General features: G+C 40.4%; 1 protein-coding gene across 1 annotated transcript in view; it reads right to left on the reverse strand.

The window, feature by feature from the left end:
* Positions 1 to 1,387: 1,387 nt before the first annotated feature.
* The window catches only part of pdia5 (protein disulfide isomerase family A, member 5), a 196,049-nt gene continuing 172,010 nt past the window's right edge, over positions 1,388 to 25,426 (reverse strand). The window contains exons 16-17 of the mRNA XM_034185846.1: positions 16,060 to 16,194; positions 1,388 to 6,040 (exon numbers count right to left, since the gene is read on the reverse strand). Of these exons, the coding sequence (XP_034041737.1) occupies positions 5,960 to 6,040; positions 16,060 to 16,194 (216 nt within the window). The 3' untranslated portion in view covers positions 1,388 to 5,959. The remainder of the gene's footprint in view (positions 6,041 to 16,059; positions 16,195 to 25,426) is intronic.

Below are 25,426 nucleotides of genomic sequence, written 5' to 3' on the forward strand. Positions count from 1 at the left end.
TTTGAAAGCCTGAGGAAAATGGGATGTTCAAGACATTGTTCAGAAGAACAGCGTAGTTTGATTAAAAAGTTGATTGGAGAGGGGAAAACTTATACACGTGCAAAAAATTATAGGCTGTTCATCTACAATGATCTCCAGTGCTTTAAAATGGACAAAAAAAAAAACAGAGACACGTGGAAGAAAATGGAAAACAACCATCAAAATGGATAGAAGAATAACCAGAATGGCAAAGGCTCACCCATTGATCAGCTCCAGGATAATCAAAGACAGTCTGGAGTTACCTGTAAGTGCTGTGACAGAAGACACCTGTGTGAAGCTAATTTATTTGCAAGAATCCCCCGCAAAATCCCTCTGTTAAATAAAAGACATGCAGAAGAGGTTACAATTTGCCAAAGAACACATCAACTGGCCTAAAGAGAAATGGAGGAATAGTTTGTGGACTGATGAGAGTAAAATTGTTTTTTGGATCCAAGGGCCGCAGACAGTTTGTGAGACGACCCCCAAACTCTGAATTCAAGCCACAGTTCACAGTAAAGACAGTGAAGCATGGTGGTGCAAGCATCATGATGTGGGCATGTTTGTCCTACTATGGTGTTGGGCCTATATATCGCATACCAGGTATCATGGATCAGTTTGGATATGTCAAAATAATTGAAGAGGTCATGTTGCCTTATGCTGAAGAGGACATGCCCTTGAAATGGGTGTTTCAACAAGACTGACCCCAAGCACACTAGTAAACAAGCAAAATCTTGGTTCCAAACCAAAATTAATGCCTCGCAGATGTGAAGAAATCATGAAAAACTGTGGTTATACAACTAAATACTAGTTTAGTGATTCACAGGATTGCTAAAAAAGCAGTTTGAACATAATAGTTTTGAGTTTGTAGCGTCAACAGCAGATGCTACTTGTGAACACCCCCTTTTCTACCTTTTTTTTTTTTTTTTAACTTATAGCCCAATTTCATAGCCTTAAGAGTGTGCATATCATGAATGCTTGGTCTTGTTGGATTTGTGAGAATCTACTGGTACCTTGTTTCCCATGTAAAAATAAGAAATATACTCAAAACCTGGATTAATCTTTTTAGTCACACAGCACTACTATTATTCTGAACTCTACTGTACTTTTTCATAAAGTCAAATAAGATAAATGGGCAAGATGCACTATTTTGAGCATTTGGCACTGTCCTCCTCCACTAATTCAGCACGCAGGTTTTTACACGAGTAAACCTTTAGTAAAACAGATAGCATGAATGAGATTCAAACCCAGCTCCTTATCCACTCAGCTACCTGCTCTACAATACTGTTACAAAACAAAACAAACAAAAAGATACAGGCAAATACGCGTACATCCTAATTCAAAATGTTACAGAATAACCAACAAAACATTAAAACTTCAAGTGGAAATTTATTTTGGAAGTCTGTGACTTTATTCTTTTCATCGCCCAGGATACTATAACGGGGAAAAAAACTTTACATATGGCTGAAACAGAAGAAAACAAACAATATACCGGCAACAATGACTTCTTGGCATAAGTGTAACACTGTGACACACAACATGGACACTTCTGGATAAGACAGGTGGTCTTACATCACTCAACAATGTGACATCACTGCTGTGGCCCCTGAAGAAAATAAATAAACAAAGGTCCAGAGAATGAACACTTAATTACATGTCAACAACAAACACTTCAAACTGCTTCTGCAAACCATGGAATGTTTCAGTAACACTAAAACAGAAAACAGTGTTTGGTGCCAGCCAGAACATCTGGGACAGTTTCACACAGAATACATCCGTGAAGAATCCAGACGTTTCAAAGAAGTGGGTCAATATCATCTGCTGATATAACACAGCAAAGCAAAAGAACAAGTCTATTTAATTTACCTTGTGGGTACAAATGTAAACATCGCTGACAGCGGTGACCGGTGGACTCAAATTTACCATGGTGGAAAGCAAATTACAAACAAGTTCCCTTTAATTGTGTTTCGCGATCCCTGAGAATGTTATTCATCATGAAAACAAACTGAATAATAAAAAAAAACATTTGGCTACATGATATATGAGCATTGATAGCAGTGTAAGTTTGGGAGCTGAAAACACACAGAGCTAAAACACTAAAAAGTTGATGGCTGCCCGAGTCGTGATGATTGTATGATGCTGTGAAAAGACAACGGGAGGAGGAGAACGTGCAGCCCAGGTGGAATCACTGCAGGTTTGCTAGACACAGAGCAGGGGAGGCGGAGACGCCGGGGGGACACAGACACTGATGAGGAGATGTGCCTTTTAGTCCTCGTGGCTTGTGATTCAGCAGCAGAAAGAGTTGGAGCATCAATACTCTATAGGTAGGAACCAAAACCCAGAACCTCCAAAGTTTACACCAAGAGTTTGAATTATGCCCTACAAATATTTTTTCAGGCAAATCAAAAGCTCTTTAATCTTCAGGCCATGAGTCCAGTCTGATATTTTTATTTGTTTGAAATATTTTCTGCCTGTGAAATGTGACTGGACACAATTTTAAACAATAAAAATCAGTAAAGCTGCTCGAATGTGTCAGAACTTTGAATCAACCGATCAGAAGCGTCATCTTTTATTTCCAGTGTTTTGTGGCATTCAGTATGAATCTGCAGTGACATGAGGCTTTGAACGCTCTCGCATCATTCCAGTCTGCAAAAACAAAACACTGAATTTTAAGTGCACTTTTCAATACTGCAGCAGCTCTGTAGAGGCCAAATGCAGTTGCGGTCAGAGTGCACTGCTACATGCTGGGATGCATTTTGTTCACAAAACTTGAATGAGTCGCACATCAGAATACTGGAAAGATGAATGACTCTAATGATGCAACGCCAAATGCTGATAAGCCGAATCTTCACAGTAAACAAATTTTTGGCCTTGATGTGATCATCACAAAAAGCATGACTACAGAATGCCTCAGCACATCCACCACCTTCAACCACATCCACCACACTGAATGTGGAGCAGCCGTACGCACGATTCTGCAGAACGTGGTACTGAAACACAACAATCTCACAAGAACAACACACTCATTTTTGGCATTTCATGCTCTCATGTGTTCTTTTGCTTTCTTCTTTGATTTGCTGTGGTGCAGGTCTTCAGGGTATTAGACCTTCGGCCTTGGTCAACTTGACAGCAGTGCTGTAAAACTAGTTTGAGAACAGGAGGATTCCTTCTGAACATGCAGCAGGTGAGTTCACTGCTCAGCTCCTCAGCTGGTGCAGCGCATGGTCATGATGAAAACCTGCATCCTCTCTGCACTTTGAAGAACCGGTTTTACAACTCCACTTTACAGACATTTTTTTAAGAAACTCCAACAACTTCACACATTTTAAGGTCACAGTTTAAAGCAAACAATGTAAATATTGTATATTTTACTTGTTTTCATCAAGAAAGACATTTCCAAAACTGCAGCTTTGGGCTTTCTCAGATAGTGTTAATTATATGAGGGTACTTCAAAATGTTCTCGGCCTGACCAGGAAACAAAAGTATCTGGAGCCTCGACCTTCTTCTGTGAAGGGATGGCAAAGCTCGATCATCAGTGGACAAAGTATAGCGAAGTCAAGGGACATGATGTCAAAAAAAATAATGTAAGAATCTTTCTCCTGTGTTTTCTGGGCAAAGTTGAGAATTCATTGAAGTACCCTTGTAGTTTTATATAACAATCTCTAAGATACAGTCTACAACAGAAGTGTGCACACTCCTGTGCAACATCATGCAAATGTCAAATGATAGAAAACTGTATGACCTCTCAGTCAATGCATTATATTATATTGAAGTCGACATGTGGTGTTTCCTCTAACAATCAATCCACAACAAACAAACATTACACTGAAATACAAAGTTGAAAGTAGAAATTGAATACAACAAAGGTTTTTTTAAAGTACATATATAACATGTAAATCATCACTTTTACAGATCTGAGTCAAAACAGGGACTGAATACATGAACAGTCAAAGTAATTGAAGATGTCTTAGACTATATTTAAAGATGACTGATGAGTGCTTGTTTTGTTTATCAGATACAGTCCATGGACCAAACAGGTACTCAATACCACTTAAGGAGAAAAAAACTTAGTTTACCATAGCTTACACAAAAAGGTATGGCTGCCATCCCAGGGTGGTAGCTGTAGCCATGCAGAGGTCAATGAATGATTAAACAGGGGTGAACATTTAAATGCCCCAGTCATAATGAAAAGTATACCACATTATTTGTCTGACCATAAAGATTACAAAAAGGTATAGTTTGGACTATCTGACTGAATGTTATGGAGTTATGGGGAAATACAGTAAAAATGTTGACAAAGGTCAACTTCAGTTTGTACAGGGGCCAAAGTTAAAGTTACTCGTATTTTGGTAAAAAGTGATGCAAATGAAATAGTTGAAGTAATCCAATTTTAAAAAGCAATAGTTTGAACCACCTGTTATACTTAGTTATCATGTCACAGGGTAACAGATGTCACATAATCCAATGGATGTTGACTTGAGTTGACCTTTACTTTGGAGACCAAGCATTCGACACAGTCAGAACTATTCCATTTATTAATCCCATTAGGTCAACCACTAAGTCCCAGAGCTCAATAAAAAGCACATGGACTCAACCATTTATCTTTACCCCATAACATTCCGTCATATTTCAGACACCACCTTTTTGGAAATAATGCATAACAATAAAACACTTTTTATTACGATGGGAGCATTTTTATAATTTGACCCTTGTGTAATCCTTCATTGACCCCCTAACTGGCTACAGCTGCCAGTCTGTGATGGCCACTATACATTTTTATGTAGGCCGTGGTATACTAAGGCTGGATTGTAAGTATTGTTTAGTGTCCTTAAGTGGTACCAAATAGGTAAAACTGGCTCACGAACTAATATCCCTAAGCACAAATGCTGTGATTTAGAAATGAGATTCTGGATTAATTTAGCTTTTTTTTTGTTTTGTTTTTAAATTTTCACTACCCTTTTGCCCCACAAAACTGTTGGTTTCTGCTATAACAGTAGAGGTTTTATGAATTTGCTTCATAAGGGATTTCCTTTTATTCCTACAGCTGTTTGGGGGTTTGAGTTGGGGAAAAACAGTCTTTATACAAAATTTAGCAGGTGTTGGCTGCCATCTGAAACCTCAACACTACATATTATCGAAAATCTTGTCAGGCACCTTTAAACAAAGTCTAAGACATACTCAGTAACTAGGAAATGTTCTTGTATTCATTTCCTGACTTGTCCTGCTTAGTTGTTACATACATACTTAGGCTTTTGCTGCATTGACTTTGTACTTTGATTGTACTTTAAATATCATCTTTGTAAAGAATTTGACTGTCCATAAGAAGAAATGCTACTTATCAACATGGACATAATGCAGTCAGTATTTGAGAGGTGATACAATTCTAACTCATGTGACATTTGAGTGATATTCCACACCTCTGCTGCACGATCAGTCTTTAGGAGTCCAGGCATGAAGGTTCTGTACAAAAACACTGCAGCTGATGCTAAGTGTGTTTTGGTGATTATCAGCATTTGTAGAGGCAGAGCTGATGAGACTTTTAGTTCGCTTGTGGACTCAGTAAGAGTTCATACTTCATCTCTAAAAGTACTTCAGCCCACCACCTCACACCACCACAGACAGGAATCAGTCACAAAGACCTCCACAGGGCTGAGCAGAGGTCAGATTTGCATAGACATAAGGTGTAGCTTTTCACGTAGCAGTCACAGTGTTTTGGTGACTGGTGTGTGTGCATGTGTGCACTCTTTGCCTATCAGACAACCCACAATAAAGAAGTCACCTGTCGGTTTTACTGTAGTTACTCTGTTTACTATCACAAACGTGACCACCATGGTATAAAAATAGCTGTTCACTGAGGTCATCAAGTCTCCCACATCAGTGCTGATATGGCCCTGCCAGGGTCAAAGGTCACAGTGCAATGACGAGCTCTGTCACGCCAACTCCCTCAGAGCTCCTCCTTCTTCTTGACAACCCTTTCCTGGTCACGTCCTCGAAGGCTGCGCATGAAACCTGAAAAGCCCGATTCCTGTGAAGGTGCATGGAGACAAAACAGACAAAATTAAATAAGTGAAAGATCCCCATACACAACAGCTCGCCGTTTACAAAACACTGAAGGTCTTAATTTGGTTTGTGCCATTTGCATGAGCTTTGCCCTCTTACTGTGTCAAACCATCCCACAGTCTGAACTTTTCCTTTCATTGTCATCACTGCGCTACAGGCCTGAGCATTGTTATCCTGTCATCCTCCCTGAGGTTTAGGTTTTTTTTTTAAACTCATAAATACACGTATACAATTTTTTGATCACAAAACCAAATGGACCACTAAATCATGGTGAGTCCTGGGGCTAGTCTTTGTGACACCCTGGCAAGTCCTGGATATTCTTGCCATGGAATCTCTTCATGTCATTCTGCACTCTTATCATCTTGAAGGCGATCCTGGGCATTCTTGGATATTCGTGTCAAGTCAGGGTTCTGGATGACTTAACATGTTGCCTTAATGTGGACATTCTTATTTCCTCACAGGTCCATCTTAGGCATTTTTTTTCTGGAGTCTTGTTGTGTCACTAAATCATGGTGTATCTTGGCTCATTCATGCTGAATCCTCTTCTACGTTGTAATAAGGTCATGGTGTTGTTGTAGATAACTTATCACAGTTAATGGGATCAGCCATGGTCAGGATTCACCAAGACAGCTTTTAACATGCCGTATTCATGGACAGTCATGGCCAAAATCATGTCCATGGGAACGGGGTCGTAGAGTTTTGTGATGTTTCTTTTAAAGACATGTTCAGCTTCTGATACCAGTTGAGACGATTTTCTGCAACAACAAAGATGACAATTCATTTTTCCAGTTTGAAAATCATATGATCAATGTGCATGTGAGGGCCTTAAAAAGCCACAAGTCTAGACTTGGAACCAGCTTTTATTCCCGTTGCTAGTAAAACGTTGCTCCATTTTATTAATTATCACTTTGACAGCCAGTTGGCTGCATTTAAATCAAAGGATGCTTCACCACTCAGCTTCATGTTCATGTGGCATCCTCCCTTCAATATGGTGCAGTCGTCCTGTCCCCTTTGCAGAAGAGCACCCCAGAGTATGATGTTTCCACCCCCATGCTTCATGGTTGGGATGGTTTTCTTGGGGTTGTTCTCATCCTCTAAACATGGTAAGTGGAGTTGATTACAAAAAGCTCTATTTTGGTCTCATCTGACCACATGATCTTCTCCCATGCCTCCTCTGGATCATCCAGATGGTCAATCAATCAATCAATCAATTTTAATTTATATAGCGCCAAATCACAACAAACAGTTGCCCCAAGGCGCTTTATACTGTAAGGCAAGGCCATACAATAATTACGTAAAAACCCCAACGGTCAAAACGACCCCCTGTGAGCAAGCACTTGGCGACAGTGGGAAGGAAAAACTCCCTTTTAACAGGAAGAAACCTCCAGCAGAACCAGGCTCAGGGAGGGGCAGTCTTCTGCTGGGACTGGTTGGGGCTGAGGGAGAGAACCAGGAAAAAGACATGCTGTGGAGGGGAGCAGAGATCAATCAGATGGTCACTAGTGAACTTCAAACGGGCCTGGACATGTGCTGGCTTGAGCAGGGGGACCTTGCTGCCCTGCAGGATTTTAACCATGACAGCATCATGTGTTACTAATGTAATCTTTGTGACTGTGGTCCCAGCTCTCTTCAGGTCATTGACCAGGTCCTCCTGTGTAGTTCTGAGCTTTCTCAGATTCATCCTTACTCCACAAAGGGAGATCTTGCATGGAATCCCAGTCCGAGGGAGATTGACAGTCATCTTGTGTTACTTTCTAATAAATAATCACAACAGTTGTTGTCTTCTACCAAGCTGCTTGCCTGTGTCCTGTAGTCCATCCCAGCCTTGTGCAGGTCTACAGTTTTGTCCCTGTTGTCCTTAAACAGCTCTTTGGTCTTGGCTATGGTGGACAGGTTGGAGTGTGATTGATTGAGTGTGTGAACAGGTGTCTTTTATACAGGTAACAAGCTCAAACAGGTGCAATTAATACAGGTAAAGTGCGCAAAATAAGAGGGCTTCTTAAAGAAAAATTAACAGGTCTGTGAGAGCCAGAATTCTTGCTGGTTGGTAGGTTTTCAAATACTTATATGCAGCAGTAACATAGAAATAAATTATTTAAAAAAAAATCATACATTGTGATTTCCGGATTTGTGTTTTTTTTTTTTTTAGATTATGTCTCTCACAGTGGACATGCACCTTAGATGAAAATTTCAGACCCCTCTATGATTTCTAAGTGGGAAAACTTGCAAAATCGCAGGGTGTTCAAATACTTATTTTCCTCACTGTATACACACAGACACACATATAGTGTCTTAGGGTGGTCCTCTATTATACCAAAAATAAAAATGTGACTTTAAGGTGTTTCCTGACAAAATTGTACATCTTGATGACAAAGCGTTTTGTGCAAAATGTTATTTTTTATACGACTATTCTAACCACTGCTGCACGCGGAGTGGAAATTGCAATGGTTGAGCATATTACCTGTTCCCAAATTAAATACAAATTGAAAGAAACAGATGATAAAAAGTATTACATGTCACTGTCGGCGGAGGATTAGCAGCAATCTTCCATTCCAGCTTATTAATTAATCAAAAACCTAGACAGAGCTTTAATTCATTTGAAAGCTTGTCTCTTAGTCTTTTCCATCCAAATTGGAAGTCCCAAAAACCAGTTTTATTTATTATCTATCGTCCACCTGGTCGTTACTGTGAGTTTCTCTGTGAATTTTCAGACCTTCTGTCTGACTTAGTGCTTAGCTCAGATAAGATACTTATAGTGGGCGATTTTAACATCCACACAGATGCTGAGAATGACAGCCTCAACACTGCATTTAATCTATTATTAGACTCTATTGGCTTTGCTCAAAAAGTAAATGAGTCCACCCACCACTTTAATCATATCTTAGATCTTGTTTTGATTTATGGTATGGAAATAGAAGACTTAACAGTATTCCCTGAAAACTCCCTTCTGTCTGATCATTTTTTAATAACATTTACATTTACCCTGATGGACTACCCTGCAGTGGGGAATAAGTTTCATTACACTAGAAGTCTTTCAGAAAGCGCTGTAACTAGGTTTAAGGATATGATTCCTTCTTTATGTTCTCTAATGTCATATACCAACACAGAGCAGAGTAGCTACCTAAACTCTGTAAGGGAGTTAGAGTATCTCGTCAATAGTTTTACATCCTCATTGAAGACAACTTTGGATGCTGTAGCTCCTCTGAAAAAGAGAGCTTTAAATCAGAAGTGTCTGACTCCGTGGTATAACTCACAAACTCGTAGCTTAAAGCAGATAACCCGTAAGTTGGAGAGGAAATGGCGTCTCACTAATTTAGAAGATCTTCACTTAGCCTGGAAAAAGAGTTTGTTGCTCTATAAAAAAGCCCTCCGTAAAGCTAGGACATCTTTCTACTCATCACTAATTGAAGAAAATAAGAACAACCCCAGGTTTCTTTTCAGCACTGTAGCCAGGCTGACAAAGAGTCAGAGCTCTATTGAGCTGAGTATTCCATTAACTTTAACTAGTAATGACTTCATGACTTTCTTTGCTAACAAAATTTTGACTATTAGAGAAAAAATTACTCATAATCATCCCAAAGATGTATCGTTATCTTTGGCTGCTTTCAGTGATGCCGGTATTTGGTTAGACTCTTTATCTCCGATTGTTCTGTCTGAGTTATTTTCATTAGTTACTTCATCCAAACCATCAACATGTTTATTAGACCCCATTCCTGCCAGGCTGCTCAAGGAAGTCCTACCATTATTTAATGCTTCAATCTTAAATCTGATCAACTTATCTTTGTTAGTTGGCTATGTACCACAGGCTTTTAAGGTGGCAGTAATTAAACCATTACTTAAAAAGCCATCACTTGACCCAGCTATCTTAGCTAATTATAGGCCAATCTCCAACCTTCCTTTTCTCTCAAAGATTCTTGAGAGGGTAGTTGTAAAACAGCTAACTGATCACCTGCAGAGGAATGGTCTATTTGAAGAGGTTCAGTCAGGTTTTAGAATTCATCATAGTACAGAAACAGCATTAGTGAAGGTTACAAATGATCTTCTTATGGCTTCGGACAGTGGACTTATCTCTGTGCTTGTTCTGTTGGACCTCAGTGCTGCTTTTGATACTGTTGACCATAAAATTTTATTACAGAGATTAGAGCATGTCATAGGTATTAAGGGCACTGCGCTGCGGTGGTTTGAATCATATTTGTCTAATAGATTACAGTTTGTTCATGTAAATGGGGAATCTTCTTCACGGACTAAAGTTAATTATGGAGTTCCACAAGGTTCTGTGCTAGGACCAATTTTATTCACTTTATACATGCTTCCCTTAGGCAGTATTATTAGACGGTATTGCTTAAATTTTCATTGTTACGCAGATGATACCCAGCTTTATCTATCTATGAAACCAGAGGACACACACCAATTAGCTAAACTGCAGGATTGTCTTACAGACATAAAGACATGGATGACCTCTAATTTCCTGCTTTTAAACTCAGATAAAACTGAAGTTATTGTACTTGGCCCCACAAATCTTAGAAGCATGGTCTCTAACCAGATCTTTACTCTGGATGGCATTTCCCTGACCTCTAGTAATACTGTGAGAAATCTTGGAGTCATTTTTGATCAGGATATGTCATTCAAAGCGCATATTAAACAAATATGTAGGACTGCCTTTTTGCATTTACGCAATATCTCTAAAATCAGAAAGGTCTTGTCTCAGAGTGATGCTGAAAAACTAATTCATGCATTTATTTCCTCTAGGCTGGACTATTGTAATTCATTATTATCAGGTTGTCCTAAAAGTTCCCTAAAAAGCCTTCAGTTAATTCAAAATGCTGCAGCTAGAGTACTGACGGGGACTAGCAGGAGAGAGCATATCTCACCCGTGTTGGCCTCTCTTCATTGGCTTCCTGTTAATTCTAGAATAGAATTTAAAATTCTTCTTCTTACTTATAAGGTTTTGAATAATCAGGTCCCATCTTATCTTAGGGACCTCGTAGTACCATATTACCCCATTACAGCGCTTCGCTCTCAGACTGCAGGCTTACTTGTAGTTCCTAGGGTTTGTAAGAGTAGAATGGGAGGCAGAGCCTTCAGCTTTCAGGCTCCTCTCCTGTGGAACCAGCTCGCAATTCAGATCAGGGAGACAGATACCCTCTCTACTTTTAAGATTAGGCTTAAAACTTTCCTTTTCGCTAAGGCTTATAGTTAGGGCTGGATCAGGTGACCCTGGACTATCCCTTGGTTATGCTGCTTTAGACGTAGACTGTGGGGGGGTTCCCATGATGCACTGTTTCTTTCTCTTTTTGCTCTGTATGCATCACTCCGCATTTAATCATTAGTGATCGATCTCTGCCCCCTTCCACAGCATGTCTTTTTCCTGGTTCTTTCCCTCAGCCCCAACCAGTCTCAGCAGAAGACTGCCCCTCCCTGAGCCTGGTTCTGCTGGAGGTTTCTTCCTGTTAAAAGGGAGTTTTTCCTTCCCACTGTAGCCAAGTGCTTGCTCACAGGGGGTCGTTTTGACCGTTGGGGTTTTTCATAATTATTGTATGGCCTTGCCTTACAATATAAAGCGCCTTGGGGCAACTGTTTGTTGTGATTTGGCGCTATATAAAAAAAAAGTTGATTGATTGATTGATTGACTGTCCACCTAACTGGTGAAAACAAACAGTCATGAGGAGTGGCGTTTGGTTCTGATTTTCTTTTCTTCCGGGAGCTGACGTTTGGATTCCTCCTGACTGCCAGGCTTTAGCATCTGGATTATTCCATGCACGCATGGGCAGAGGTTGAGTCTTATACCAACAAAGTCACGCCAGTAGGCGTAACTTGGGTGAAGTCAGCTACAGTACATGAGAGCAGCTCTTTTTCCATCTCTCATGTGGGAAGCAGAAGGTGGAACTTTTTTTGGATCGCTTGTTTTACCTCGCAACCTTCCGTGGTTGGAGCTGCGCATACGCACCCTCCAGAGGCTGCAAGACCGCGAGTTCTTTACTCTGTTCCACTTCCGCCGTGGGTGAGTACCCCGCTTACTGCGGGTGTTCAATTGTTGGCTTCAGCTCTTGGTGAGTAAAATCCTGTTTTACTACGAGTGAGCGATTGTGACTTAACTTGTTTTCCGCTACTGTGTGTCACTCTTGTTTTCCTATGAATGCGTGTTAATTTGTTACCACTAGTGTGTGCAACGCTAATGAGTGTGGGATATGCTGGGACATGTCGCGCTGTAGGACATGCTGCACTGTCTTGACCGCTGTGGTATGAATGTTAATTCCTTGGTCTAAGTTTGTTAACACACTGGCGGCACTTTTTTGCCCACGAGCTGTGTGTTGCTCTGTTCGCGCCCACATGCCCACTTTGCTTTGCTGCTGTGAAATTACAGTGCTGCGAGTGGTTTTGCTTCTCTACAGCTCTTGTTTCACATCCTGGGTTTGGATCCTGTTGTGAGTGTTTTTCCGCTTCCTGGTCACTCTGCTTCAAACGTACAGCTCACTGCCGCCTTTGAAATTATGCTGTTGCAAGGTAATTATTTGTCATGTTTATATTGTAATAGCTTGGTAAAACAGTTGCATGTTCTTTCCTTCTTGTGTGCAGCTGTAAAAGTGTGTTTATGATAGATTTAACATCTTGTTATAATTGATCAGACGAGCTGCACTTTGATGCGGTGCGCTGACGCAATCACTCGCACTCACACGCAGTGATTTTGACTTGTTTGCTCAATATTCACTTGACGTTCACATCATTAATGTGTGATGGAGATTTTGAACATTTCAAACTTTTCTCTGCGCACATGCATGAAGTCAAGCTCACAGCTACTTTGCCTTTTGGTGGATTACAACACCTAGGTGTCAGTTTGTGGGGGTGTGAGTGCCACCACTCACTACTGTTGATTACAATTAACACCTGGGTTGTAAGTCTGGGACTCAGAGTGCTCCTTTCGCTGCACCCCCAATTTTGTGTCCCTCTTAAGCCCCTTTCACACTGGGCCTACGTAGAGTTGCGTAATGTGGCATATCGACTACATTGCACTATACAGCTCTATGCTGTGTTTTTGCCCCCCTATGGGAGCTCCCCTATGGGAGCAAAAACACAAAAACACAAACCCTTCTCCCCCGATTGTTCAGTTTAAACGGGGGCCAGCTCTAGGAAGAGTCCTTGTGGATCTGAACTTCTTCCATTTATGGATGATGAAGGCCGCTGTGCTCATTGGGACGTTCAAAGCAGCAGAAATGTTTCTGTACCCTTCCCCAGATTTGTGCTTCCTGACAATCCTGTCTTGGACGTCTACAGACAATTCCTTTGACTTCAAGCTTGGTTTGTGTTCTGACATGCACTGTCAACTGTGGGACTTTCTATATAAACAGGTGTGTGTCTTTCCAAATCACATCCAGTCAACAGAATTTACCCCAGGGAGACTCCAATTAACCCATTTTGCACCACTGGCAACAACTGTTGCCGAAGTGTATCGCTGTCATTTTCTACTCACAATAAAAAAATCTCAAAGGTACTCATGCAACTTTTTCCACTTATAAAAAAAAAAAAATTCTGGGCATAAACGGGTTAAGCTGCAGAAACATCTCAAGGATGATCAGTGGAAACATGATGCACATGAGCTCAATTATGAGCTTCATGATAAAGGCTGTGAATACTTATGTACATGTGATTTCTTAGTGTTTTTTATTTAATAAATTTGCAAAAATCTTAAAAAAAAAAACAAAAAAACAACAAAAAAACTTTTTTTCACATTGTCATGATGGGGTGTTGTGTGTAGAATTTTGATGGAAAAAATGAATTTACTCCATTTTGAAATAATTTGTAACATACACTCAACAAAAGTATAAACGCAACACTTTTGGTTTTGCTCCCATTTTGTATGAGATGAACTCAAAGACCTAAAACTTTTTCCACATACACAATATCACCATTTCCCTCAAATATTGTTCACAAACCAGTCTAAATCTGTGATAGTGAGCACTTCTCCTTTGCTGAGGTAATCCATCCCACCTCACAGGTGTGCCATACCAAGATGCTGATTAGACACCATGATTAGTGCACAGGTGTGCCTTAGACTGCCCGCAATAAAAAGCCACTCTGAAAGGTGCAGTTTTGTTTTATTGGGGGGGGGGGGGATACCAGTCAGTATCTGGTGTGACCACCATTTGCCTCATGCAGTGCAACACATCTCCTTCGCATAGAGTTGATCAGGTTGTCAATTGTGGCCTGTGGAATGTTGGTCCACTCCTCTTCAATGGCTGTGCGAAGTTGCTGGATATTGGCAGGAACTGGTACACGCTGTCGTATACGCTGGTCCAGAGCATCCCAAACATGCTCAATGGGTGACATGTCCGGTGAGTATGCCGGCCATGCAAGAACTGGGACATTTTCAGCTTCCAAGAATTGTGTACAGATCCTTGCAACATGGGGCCGTGCATTATCCTGCTGCAACATGAGGTGATGTTCTTGGATGTATGGCACAACAATGGGCCTCAGCATCTCATCACGGTATCTCTGTGCATTCAAAATGCCATCAATAAAATGCACCAGTGTTCTTCGTCCATAACAGACGCCTGCCCATACCATAACCCCACCGCCACCATGGGCCACTCGATCCACAACATTGACATCAGAAAACCGCTCACCCACACGACGCCACACACGCTGTCTGCCATCTGCCCTGGACAGTGTGAACCGGGATTCATCCGTGAAGAGAACACCTCTCCAACGTGCCAAACGCCAGCGAATGTGAGCATTTGCCCACTCAAGTCGGTTACGACGACGAACTGGAGTCAGGTCGAGACCCCGATAAGGACGACGAGCATGCAGATGAGCTTCCCTGAGATGGTTTCTGACAGTTTGTGCAGAAATTCTTTGGTTATGCAAACCGATTGTTTCAGCAGCTGTCCGAGTGGCTGGTCTCAGATGATCTTGGAGGTGAACATGCTGGATGTGGAGGTCCTGGGCTGGTGTGGTTACACGTGGTCTGCAGTTGTGAGGCTGGATGGATGTACTGCCAAATTCTCTGAAACGCCTTTGGAGACGGCTTATGGTAGAGAAATGAACATTCAATACACGAGCAACAGCTCTGGTTGACATTCCTGCTGTCAGCATGCCAATTGCACGCTCCCTCAAATCTTGCGACATCTGTGGCATTGTGCTGTGTGATAAAACTGCACCTTTCAGAGTGGCCTTTTATTGTGGGCACTCTAAGGCACACCTGTGCACTAATCATGGTGTCTAATCAGCATCTTGGTATGGCACACCTGTGAGGTGGGATGGATTACCTCAACAAAGGAGAAGTGCTCACTATCACAGATTTAGACTGGTTTGTGAACAATATTTAAGGGAAATGGTGATATTGTGTATGTGGAAAAAGTTTTAGATCTTTGAGTTCATCTCATACAAAATGGGAGCAAAACCAAAAGTGTTGCGTTTATATTTTTGTTGAGTGTAAAATGTGGAAACACTGAAGTGCTGTGAAGTGCTGTGAATACTTTCCAGATGCACTATATATATATATATATATATATATATATATATATATATATATATACACACATACACATACATATACACACACACACATATATAGGCTACAGTAATGACATTGGTGTCAACAACAGCAATCAAGATTTCTGAAGTCCACCAAACCGGACCCGATCACCTCCAAAATTCACTGGAGTCTTCCATGTCCCAATATCTATCTGTGATGCAAATTTGGTGAGAATACGTGAAGAGGTTTTGACGTAATCCTTCCACGCCTATATAAAGTGAAATCTTGATCCACAATCCGGATCTGGATCACCTCCAAAATTTAATGGATTCTTCCATGGCCTAAAATGTATCTGTGGTGAAAATTTAGTCAAAATTCATGTAGTAGTTTTGACATACTTGTGCTAACAGATAGACAAATAAATAAGTAAATAAATGCTGATGATTTTGTTATGTTCTTGGTGGACATAATAAGCATGTAGCTATGCAGGTGGAATGTGCTGTCCCACTTACTCCACGATCTCCATTGTATTTTTCCACAAATTTGCCGTAGTTGTAGTAGTTGAATGTCGGGTAGCCCTCCACCCCCTCCTGCTTGCAAAGCTCATTGTTCTGTCCTTTTGTACAGTCCACAGCTGCATACACAATCTAGGGAAAAACAGCATTCAGCAAAGGGCCATTATTTATACAGTCAGGTCCACAAGTATTTGGCAATTAATTAATTGCATGTAATCGTTTGTATCATTTCATCTTTGAAAATATCACCCCTCAAATGGCAAAACACATACACAGGCTCTCATATATATATGTGTGTGTGTGTGTGTCTGCCATGCACTGTCAACTGTGGGATCTTATATGTAGACAGGTGTGTGCTTTTCCAAAACATGTCCAATCAGCTGAATTTACCCCAGGTGGATTCCAATTAAGCTGTAGAAACATCTCAAGGATGATCAGTGGAAACCGGATGCACCTGAGCTCAAATTTGAGCTTTGTGGTAAAGACTGTGAATACTTATGTACATGTGATTTCTTAGTTTTTTTTTTTAAACTTTTAATAAATTTGTAAAAATATAATCAAGAAATATTTTTTCACATCGTCATTATGGGGTATTGTGTGTAGAATTTTAAGAAAAATTTTTTTAATCCATATATATATATATATATATATATATATATATATATATATATATATATATATATATATATATATATATATATATATATATATATATAACACCCTGTGATTTTGCACGTTCTCCCACTTAGAAATCATGGAGGGGTCTGAAATTTTTATCTTAGGTGCATGTCCACTGTGAGAGACATAATCTAAAAAAATGTTACTGCTGCAAATAAGTATTTGAACACCTGTGAAAATCAATGCTAATATTTGGTACAGTAGCCTTTGTTTGCAATTACAGAGGTCAAACGTTTCCTGTAGTTTTTCACCAGGTTTGTACACACTGCAGCAGTGATTTTGGTCCACTCCTCCATACAGATCTTCTCCAAATCTTTCAGGTTTGGAGTTTCAGCTCCCTCCAAAGATTTTCTATTGAGTTCAGGTCTCGAGACTGGCCAGGCCACTCCAGGACCTTGAAATGCTTCTTATGGAGCCCCTCCTTAGTTGCCCTGGCTGTGTGTTTGGGGTCATTGTCATGCTGGAAGACCCAGCCATGACCCATCTTCAATGCTCTTACTGAGGGAAGGAGGTTGTTTGCCAAAATCTCGCAATGCATGACCCCATCCATCCTCCCTTCAATACGGTGCAGTCGTCCTGTCCCCTTTGCAGAAGAGCACCCCCAGAGTATGATGTTTCCACCCCCATGCTTCACGGTTGGGATGGTTGTTCTCATCCTCTAAACATGGTAAGTGGAGTTGATTGCAAAAAGTTCTATTCTGGTCTCATCCGACCACATGACCTTCTCCCATGCCTCCTCTGGATCATCCAGATGGTCACTGGTGAACTTCAAACAGGTCTGGACATGTGCTGGCTTGAGCAGGGGGACCTTGCTGCCCTGCAGGATTTTAAACCATGACACCATCATGTGTTACTAATGTAATCTTTGTGACTGTGGTCCCAGCTCTCTTCAGGTCATTGACCATGTCCTCCTGTGTAGTTCTGAGCTTTCTCAGAATCATGCTTACCCCACAAAGTGAGATCTTGCATGGAATCCCAGACCGAGGGAGATTGACAGTCATCTTGTGTTTCTTCTACTTTCTAATAAATAATCATAACAGTTGTTGTCTTCTACCAAGCTGCTTGCCTGTTGTCCTATAGTCCATCCCTGCCTTGTGCAGGTCTACAGTTTTGTCCCTGGTGTCCTTAGACAGCTCTTTGCTCTTGGCTATGATGGACAGGTTGGAGTGTGATTGATTGAGTGTGTGAACATGTGTCTTTTATACAGGTAACAAGTTCAAACAGGTGCAGTTAATACAGGTAAAGAGTGCAGAATAAGAGGGCTTCTTAAAGAAAAATTAACAGGTCTGTGTGAGCCAGAATTCTTGCTGGTTGGTAGGTGTTCAAATACTTATTTGCAGTAGTAACACACAAATAAATTATTAAAAAATCATACATTGTGATTTCCGGATTTTTTTTTTTTTTTTTTTAAGATTATGTCTCTCACAGTGGACATGCACCTAAGATGAAAATTTCAGACCCCTCCATGATTTCTAAGTGGGAAAACTTGCAAAACCGCAGGGTGTTCAAATACTTACTTTCCTCACTATATATATATATATATATATATATTTGTTAATTATTGCAGTAAGGTATCTGTGTACAAGGAAATGATGTGTTAAAAAGAGAGTTCCACATAAAGAAAAGGTGTGACTTATACCTTTGTGTAATTTATGCACCCCCCCACCCCCCCCCACCTTCAAGAGGCATTTTTTGACAGGTGTGACTCCCATACAGAATGTTTGGCAGGATTAAACTGAGTCCATTCATTGTGCTTTAAAAAGTGTTGTGTTACTGTGTTGAGTCTGAATCAATACAATGTCAGACCACTTGCTGTTTTTAATATTTGCTCGTTAAACAACATAGCACATAGCTGTAACGTTTGCGTGTTCTCCATGTCTCTGGTCTGCTATGTTTTAAACTGCATTGAGCCATAGTCCATTTTGGACCTTATCTTAAAAGCACTGTGTTATTTCTATATCAGGTTCATATTTTTATGCATGTCCAGTTTCAGGCAGAAGTTCTATGACTTCATTTCAGTTCAGTTCAATACTTTAGACCTGTGCAGACCTCTACATGTAATGAGTCCCCCACAGCACTGTTCCACAGTGCAGCCACTAGTTTGGGAACTGACATGAATGTCAAATTGATTTGTCTTCCTATTGCTGTATTACATTGTCCAGTGTTAATACTCTCTAATAAAACAGATAAATGCCACACTTGGTATCTTTACTGTTTGCATTAAGTTTGATGTTGTGTATGCTAAATATTTACTTTCACCTCAAAAATGGTTATTATAATTGGTGATCAATACTTTAACAACGTACAGACAAAATACAATGAGAGAATGTAGTCGAGAACTCACATACCAGCTGTGAAACACAGCTTTACAATGAGTGCTTACACGCTCCTCACATTATGCTTGTACACATTTAGCCTGACAACTTTCCAAATCCAGGTTACAGCAAACATGACTGAGCTACTCAGCCAAAAGGTCACCATTCAAAAATCACTGCTACATAAGTGCTACCTCTCTACTTTTAAGATTAGGCTTAAAACTTTCCTTTTTGCTAAAGCTTATAGTTAGGGCTGGATCGGGTGACCCTGAACCATCCCTTAGTTATGCTGCTATAGACGTAGACTGCTGGGGGGTTCCCATGATGCACTGTTTCTTTCTCTTTTTGCTCTGTATGCACCACTCTGCATTTAATTATTAGTGATCAATCTCTGCTCCCCTCCACAGCATGTCTTTTTCCTGGTTCTCTCCCTCAGCCCCAACCAGTCCCAGCAGAAGACTGCCCCTCCCTGAGCCTGGTTCTGCTGGAGGTTTCTTCCTGTTAAAAGGGAGTTTTTCCTTCCCACTGTAGCCAAGTGCTTGCTCACAGGGGGTCGTTTTGACCGTTGGGGTTTTACATAATTATTGTATGGCCTTGCCTTACAATATAAAGCGCCTTGGGGCAACTGTTTGTTGTGATTTGGCGCTATATAAAAATAAATTGATTGATTGATTGATTGATAAAAACACAAAAGATTTATGTTGTGAGGTTGTTGCAGTGATTAGTGGCATGCAGCTGCAGCGAGGCATAAATGGTGCCTCACTGATACATGGCTCACTCAGTATGTCCTTTTGGACAGCTAAAATGTCACACTCAGTGTGTGCTGAAGCCGGCGCACCAACAGTGTCACCATCAAACAATCGCTCCCTGTCTGTCTGTTCAAGCTACTAGGGAAGAAAAATTTTAGCTGATTTGAACAACAATCTCTGTGCATCATTCCATGGAGTAACATTCAAAATGTCTAAAAATACATGGGCCTCCTTTTTCTCAAGCAAATAAAAATGCTTCTATGTTGCCAACCTGCAGTAAGTGTCTACTTCATCTGCATTACTAGCAGATATCTGCAAACAAAGCGAAGGCTGGGAGGAAACTGTCTTCTGCACATCAGTACAGCCTACAAAGGGCCACTCTTATCACACAGGTGTCTAACCTGAAGAGTTATCAGGAGATGACATATACCCCGGTCACCACAAATCAGTAATGCAAAGTGTCAGGGGAATCACCCAGGTACACCCTTTTGCTAAATATTAATTAAATTGGTCATCTGGTTGTTGAGACAGCACGCTAACTAAGGTGCCAAGGACAATATCATGAATATCTCACTGTGACTTTGAAATTGACCCCAATGTCACTGTAATCGACTGGTTTCAGGGGAATCACTGAAGTACACTCTTATGCTAAATATGAAAGAAATTGGTCAACTGGTTCTTGAGATACCATACTAACTGTTATTTCACTGTCAATCTTCTCCTCATTATTATTACTATCATCCTCTATTTATTATAATAGCTCTGTTGACTATTTATGCATCCATGCACCTTTTGACCCTGCACAGCAGGAAATGCTGGTTAAACTACACAATATTGCACAAACTTGCCAATACTGTATAAATTGCACATCTGCACATCCTCTAAACTGTACACTCCTTAAATAATTTCTTCAGTCTAATGATGTGTATTTCATAATCTTTTTTTAAATAATCTCATGTGAATTTTCTACATGCAAATTTTCTAGGAGAATGAACGGAGTAAGAATTTGCCTGTTTTTAGTGTGCACATGACAGTAAAAAACTTATCAAGGGTGCCAATGACAATATCATGAATATCTTGTGGTGACCTTGAAATTGACCCCAAGGTTACCGTAATTGACTTGTGTCGTGGGATTACCCAAGTAAACCCTTATGCTAAATATGAATGAAATTGGTCAACTAATTCTTGAGTTAAAAACTATTCTATACAATTTCCTTTACTCCCTTCAAATGACAGCCTTCTTTTATTACACATGGAGTAGTACGTGTTCGGGCTGTTACTGAGGAAATGGTATCTGAAACGGCACAGTGACTTAGTGGTTGGCACTGATGCCTCACAGCAAGAAGGTCAGGGCATCGCTTCCTGCCCTTTTTGTGTGGAGTTTGCATGTTCTCCCCATGTCTGCGTGGGTTTCCTCCGAGCACTCTGATGTCCTCCCACAAAAAACAAACAAACAAACAAAAAAACAAAACAAAACAACAACAACAACAAAAAAAAAACAAGAACAAAAACATGCTTATTTAGGGTCCGCTCCTTTCTCTGCCCCTGACCAAGGCAGTTTCTCTACATCTGGAGTTGGTCCCTGGGTGTCGGACTGCGGCTGCCCACTGCTCCTAGTGGTTGGATTGTGTCTAACTGTAATTAGGATGGTTAAATGCAGAGGACAAATTTCATTGTATGTATATGTATAATGACAATAAAGACTATTCTATTCTGTTCTATAAGCGATAACAAGGGTCGCAATGACAATATCTTGAATATCTCAGTGTGATCTTGAAAGTGACCAAATTGACCATTTAAGGGAGGTGATGGTCTAGTGGTTAAGCGTTGGGCTTGGGACCAGAAGATCCTCGGTTCAAATCCCAGCCTGACCGGAAAAACATTAAGGGCCCTTGGGCAAGGTGCTTAATCCCCTAGTTGCTCCCGGTGTGTATTGAGCACCTTGTGTGGCAGCACCTTGACATCGGGGTGAATGTGAGGCATTAGTGTGTAAAGCACTTTGAGTGTCTGATGCAGATGGAAAAGCGCTATATAAATGCAGTCCATTTACCATTTTAATTAGCTCCTTCAAATCGTTGTCCATCAGCAAAACAAACTCAGCATGTTTAGCTAAACGCATGCTAAATGCAACGCAACACAAATGGGATGAATAATTCATGTCATGTAACACAGAAAGCACCAATCAAATGACAAGGATCCACTCAGCTGTTATAAAATCAATGATACTACATGCATGACAAGATGTTTATGGAGGCAGCAGATGATGAGGAAATATTTTGTGGCTCTGCTTGCTGACCACAATTCACTTTCATCAATAAGGCGAGAAACCAGACTAGTTTTTAACCCAAATGTTTTTGAATGAATTGAAGACTGTGTTATTCAAGTAGGAATAATATTAGCAGTAATTTTAAAAAGTGAACACTCCTGTCAATGACATGACACTGGTGCTCCTGTGTTGATCACATTACATGCACCATGGACCACCTCTGCAAGTCGGGCCAGACTTGTGCCAGGGGCCACTCACAGCCGTGGCCCAGATCACTCACATTAATCAAACAAACTAAATTTGGGGGTTAAACTCACTCGGGCAGGCAGGGTCCAGAGTGCTTAGTGTGAATACACTGTTATACAGGCCCTGAGGTCCACTGGTGCCAGTGCTTATCTCCTGATACCATACCGTGAAGCAGATTACGGTCTATGATTCCACCTGCATGGGACACCTATCTCTCACAGGTGATGTCCAATGCCGGTAGATCTTTAAATCTTTGTGGACTTGGTTGTCCCCGGCCTGTATGTTCTATCTTTTAGCAGACAACTAAAGCAAAATCAATACTGAAATACTACTGAAATATTTATCACCTTATTGAACTGCAAGTCATTAGCAGTCAATCTTTTGATCAGGTATTGTTGGTTATTCCTTTTGATTGATTGTGAAGCTCTCAGTGACATCTGGTCTAAAACCTGGCTTTCTCCATCATGTCTACTTCCTCACAATGCTCTCTGAAAGACTTCTAGACAAACATTATTACAGCTGTGGTACTGATGTAAAAAACTGCCTCACAAAAATGAATGACTAAATTCTTCTCAGTATGTTACCATTTCACACCATGTGATAATGATTTAGGAAAATTCCAAACAAATGACACAGCCACACTGACAGAAAGCCATTGGAACAATGTCTGGGTAAAAATTAGCAGCACAATAAAAGATGCATGATGTGCCTTTACAATCACAAGGCAACAGGTTGACGCATTTTTGAATTTATATCAGCCTCCATCAAACACCTAAGTCCATATGTGCAACTAAGGTGGTCCCAAAAAACAAACAACTTTTTCAAGGTGCTTCTTCATGTTTTGGTTCCTTTAGGGGAAAAAATAAATTGGGAGAAACTTCATGAGACTTGAAAAATAATAACCACTGCTGCCTGGCCCTTGTTTTTTGTGATGTGTGAGTGACATTTTGAGTTATGGACTGGATACATTAATTCATCAGTGGCAGATTTTGTTCCCTCTGCCTCAGGTCGCATTTTTTGAGGCATTCAACGTCAACATGGCCTTCCTCATCAAGAACCCCTCAGAGTGGGAGGATGACCCATCATTCCAGTCGTCACAGCAGGTCCTGGATAACGTTGCTGCTGTCAATGATTTTGCTGAGTGAAAAGTTACACTTGTCCATGATTACAATCAGATCCTAATGAAGGATGAACAACAGTGCCAATACCTGCTGCAAGTAGTTGAGTGACAGCGACGTCAGTTCCCAAAGGCAAAGAAAATCAGAACCAAACCCCACTCCCCATGACTGTTTTCACCACAGTAGGTGGACAGTAACGTAATACTTTTTTTTAAATCTCTCCTGTATGGTCAGTTAAAGGAGAAAGGATTGTTGTTTCAATTTGTATTTCATTTGTGAACAGGTAGATTACTATTGCTGATTTGCATAAATATGCTGAACTGTTGCAATTTCCACTCTGCATGCAACAGTGGTTAAAATAGTCATATCAAAAAAACATTTTGCACAAAACATTTTCACATCAAGATGAGCAATTTCGTCAGGAAGCACCTTAAAATTTTAATTTTTTGGCATACTGTAGAGGACCACCCTATTGTGCAACACATTTAATGAGTCAGTGCTAAATAAACCGTTGAATTCTTAGCTGAAACTCTGAGATCCAAGAAAAAAAAGGTAAGTCCAGTTCAGAGTTAGAAACATGATCAGAGATATTTAAAATAAAGCTCATACAGCTGCAAACAGTCTGGATGTCTTTATGTTACTCATTTGCCACATCTCTCCAAAGATAAAAGATTTTGGGAACCTTTTGAAAACATAACACCTGAGGTCACGAGTTAGTATTGTATGCAAGTCTTGTGATCACACAGTATGACCACGGCCCGGTTTCATAAAGCAGTCTAATCTTGTTTAGTGGACTAAACTCACTTAGTCAACTCATCTTTTGACATTAGTCATTGCACAAAGTGCTTAGTCGGTTAAAGATTCCCGTTAGCCCACTAAAGTTTTTAGTCTGGTACAGAGGAGTGTATTTTAGCAGGGCTGTGAAATGAAATTTGTGAAATCGGAGGAAAAGTTGCAGGGGGTTTGGGGAGCGCAGCCCCCCAGGAGCTGGGGTGTCGGGCCCATGGGGCCCTAGAAACCAAATTAATTTTGTATCCAATGATACATTTTCAGCATCTCCTGGAAGAAAAAATCTCAAAACAAGTAAATACTTAAATGATCCTAGATTCAACCTTTCATTTGAACTGTCAATGATAATGTTGAAATTACAGAATACGACATGAAAGTAGGACCTGGAATGATTTTCCTTTTAATTGTAAACCAAATTATGCATTAACTCATTCATGAAGAACATACCTTATAGTAAAAAAAACAAAAAACAAAACAAAACACATATTCTTGTGTAAATTTGTCTTTTTTATTTCCAAAGAAAGAAAGTCTAGATTAATTTAAAAAAGTCATAATCTGTGCTAAAATCCTGTTTGAACAGCACAATGTTTATTTTCCAGGGAGATAAAAATTCTTACTGTGTTTCCTGAGGGCACAGTTCACTTTTCCTGTTTCTTTTATCTTTCAGGTGTGTTGATGAAGCAGGCGACAATTCCACGGATTCTTGTCCTTATCACCTTTTTCAAACCATCTTTCTCGCCTTCTTCCCTCTGTCTGATGTCGCTCCGTGATACAGACATGCTGCAAAATTCTTCTTTTAAAAACTTGAGAGCTCTAAAATTTTGCAATGTCCACATGCTACGTTTAGCTTAAGCGTCTTGCAGCAGCCACACAGCGTCGCTGGAGCAACCAACCAGTCCCGCTTTATAAGTGTCGCAACAGCCACACTTTGAATGGCATTTTTCACCGCTGAGTTCCGCGGATCCGAGGACACAGATTTGTATCTGTAACACACTGATCAGTGTCCACAGACTTATAAAACTTGCATGATGTCGTAAAAAAAGAGAACGCTGTGCTATAGACATTTTAAAAACTCATGGTGAAATCTGTGGAATTCCTTGGAACCGCTGAGTTTTCACAGCCCTGTTTTAGTCGACAAAATTTCAGTGTCTTACCTCAAAAAAGGCAGCTATCATGTATTACCACTTGATGGAGGAGGAAGGA

Source organism: Thalassophryne amazonica, chromosome 14 (assembly GCF_902500255.1).
Source record: "Thalassophryne amazonica chromosome 14, fThaAma1.1, whole genome shotgun sequence".
Taxonomy (NCBI): domain Eukaryota; kingdom Metazoa; phylum Chordata; class Actinopteri; order Batrachoidiformes; family Batrachoididae; genus Thalassophryne; species Thalassophryne amazonica.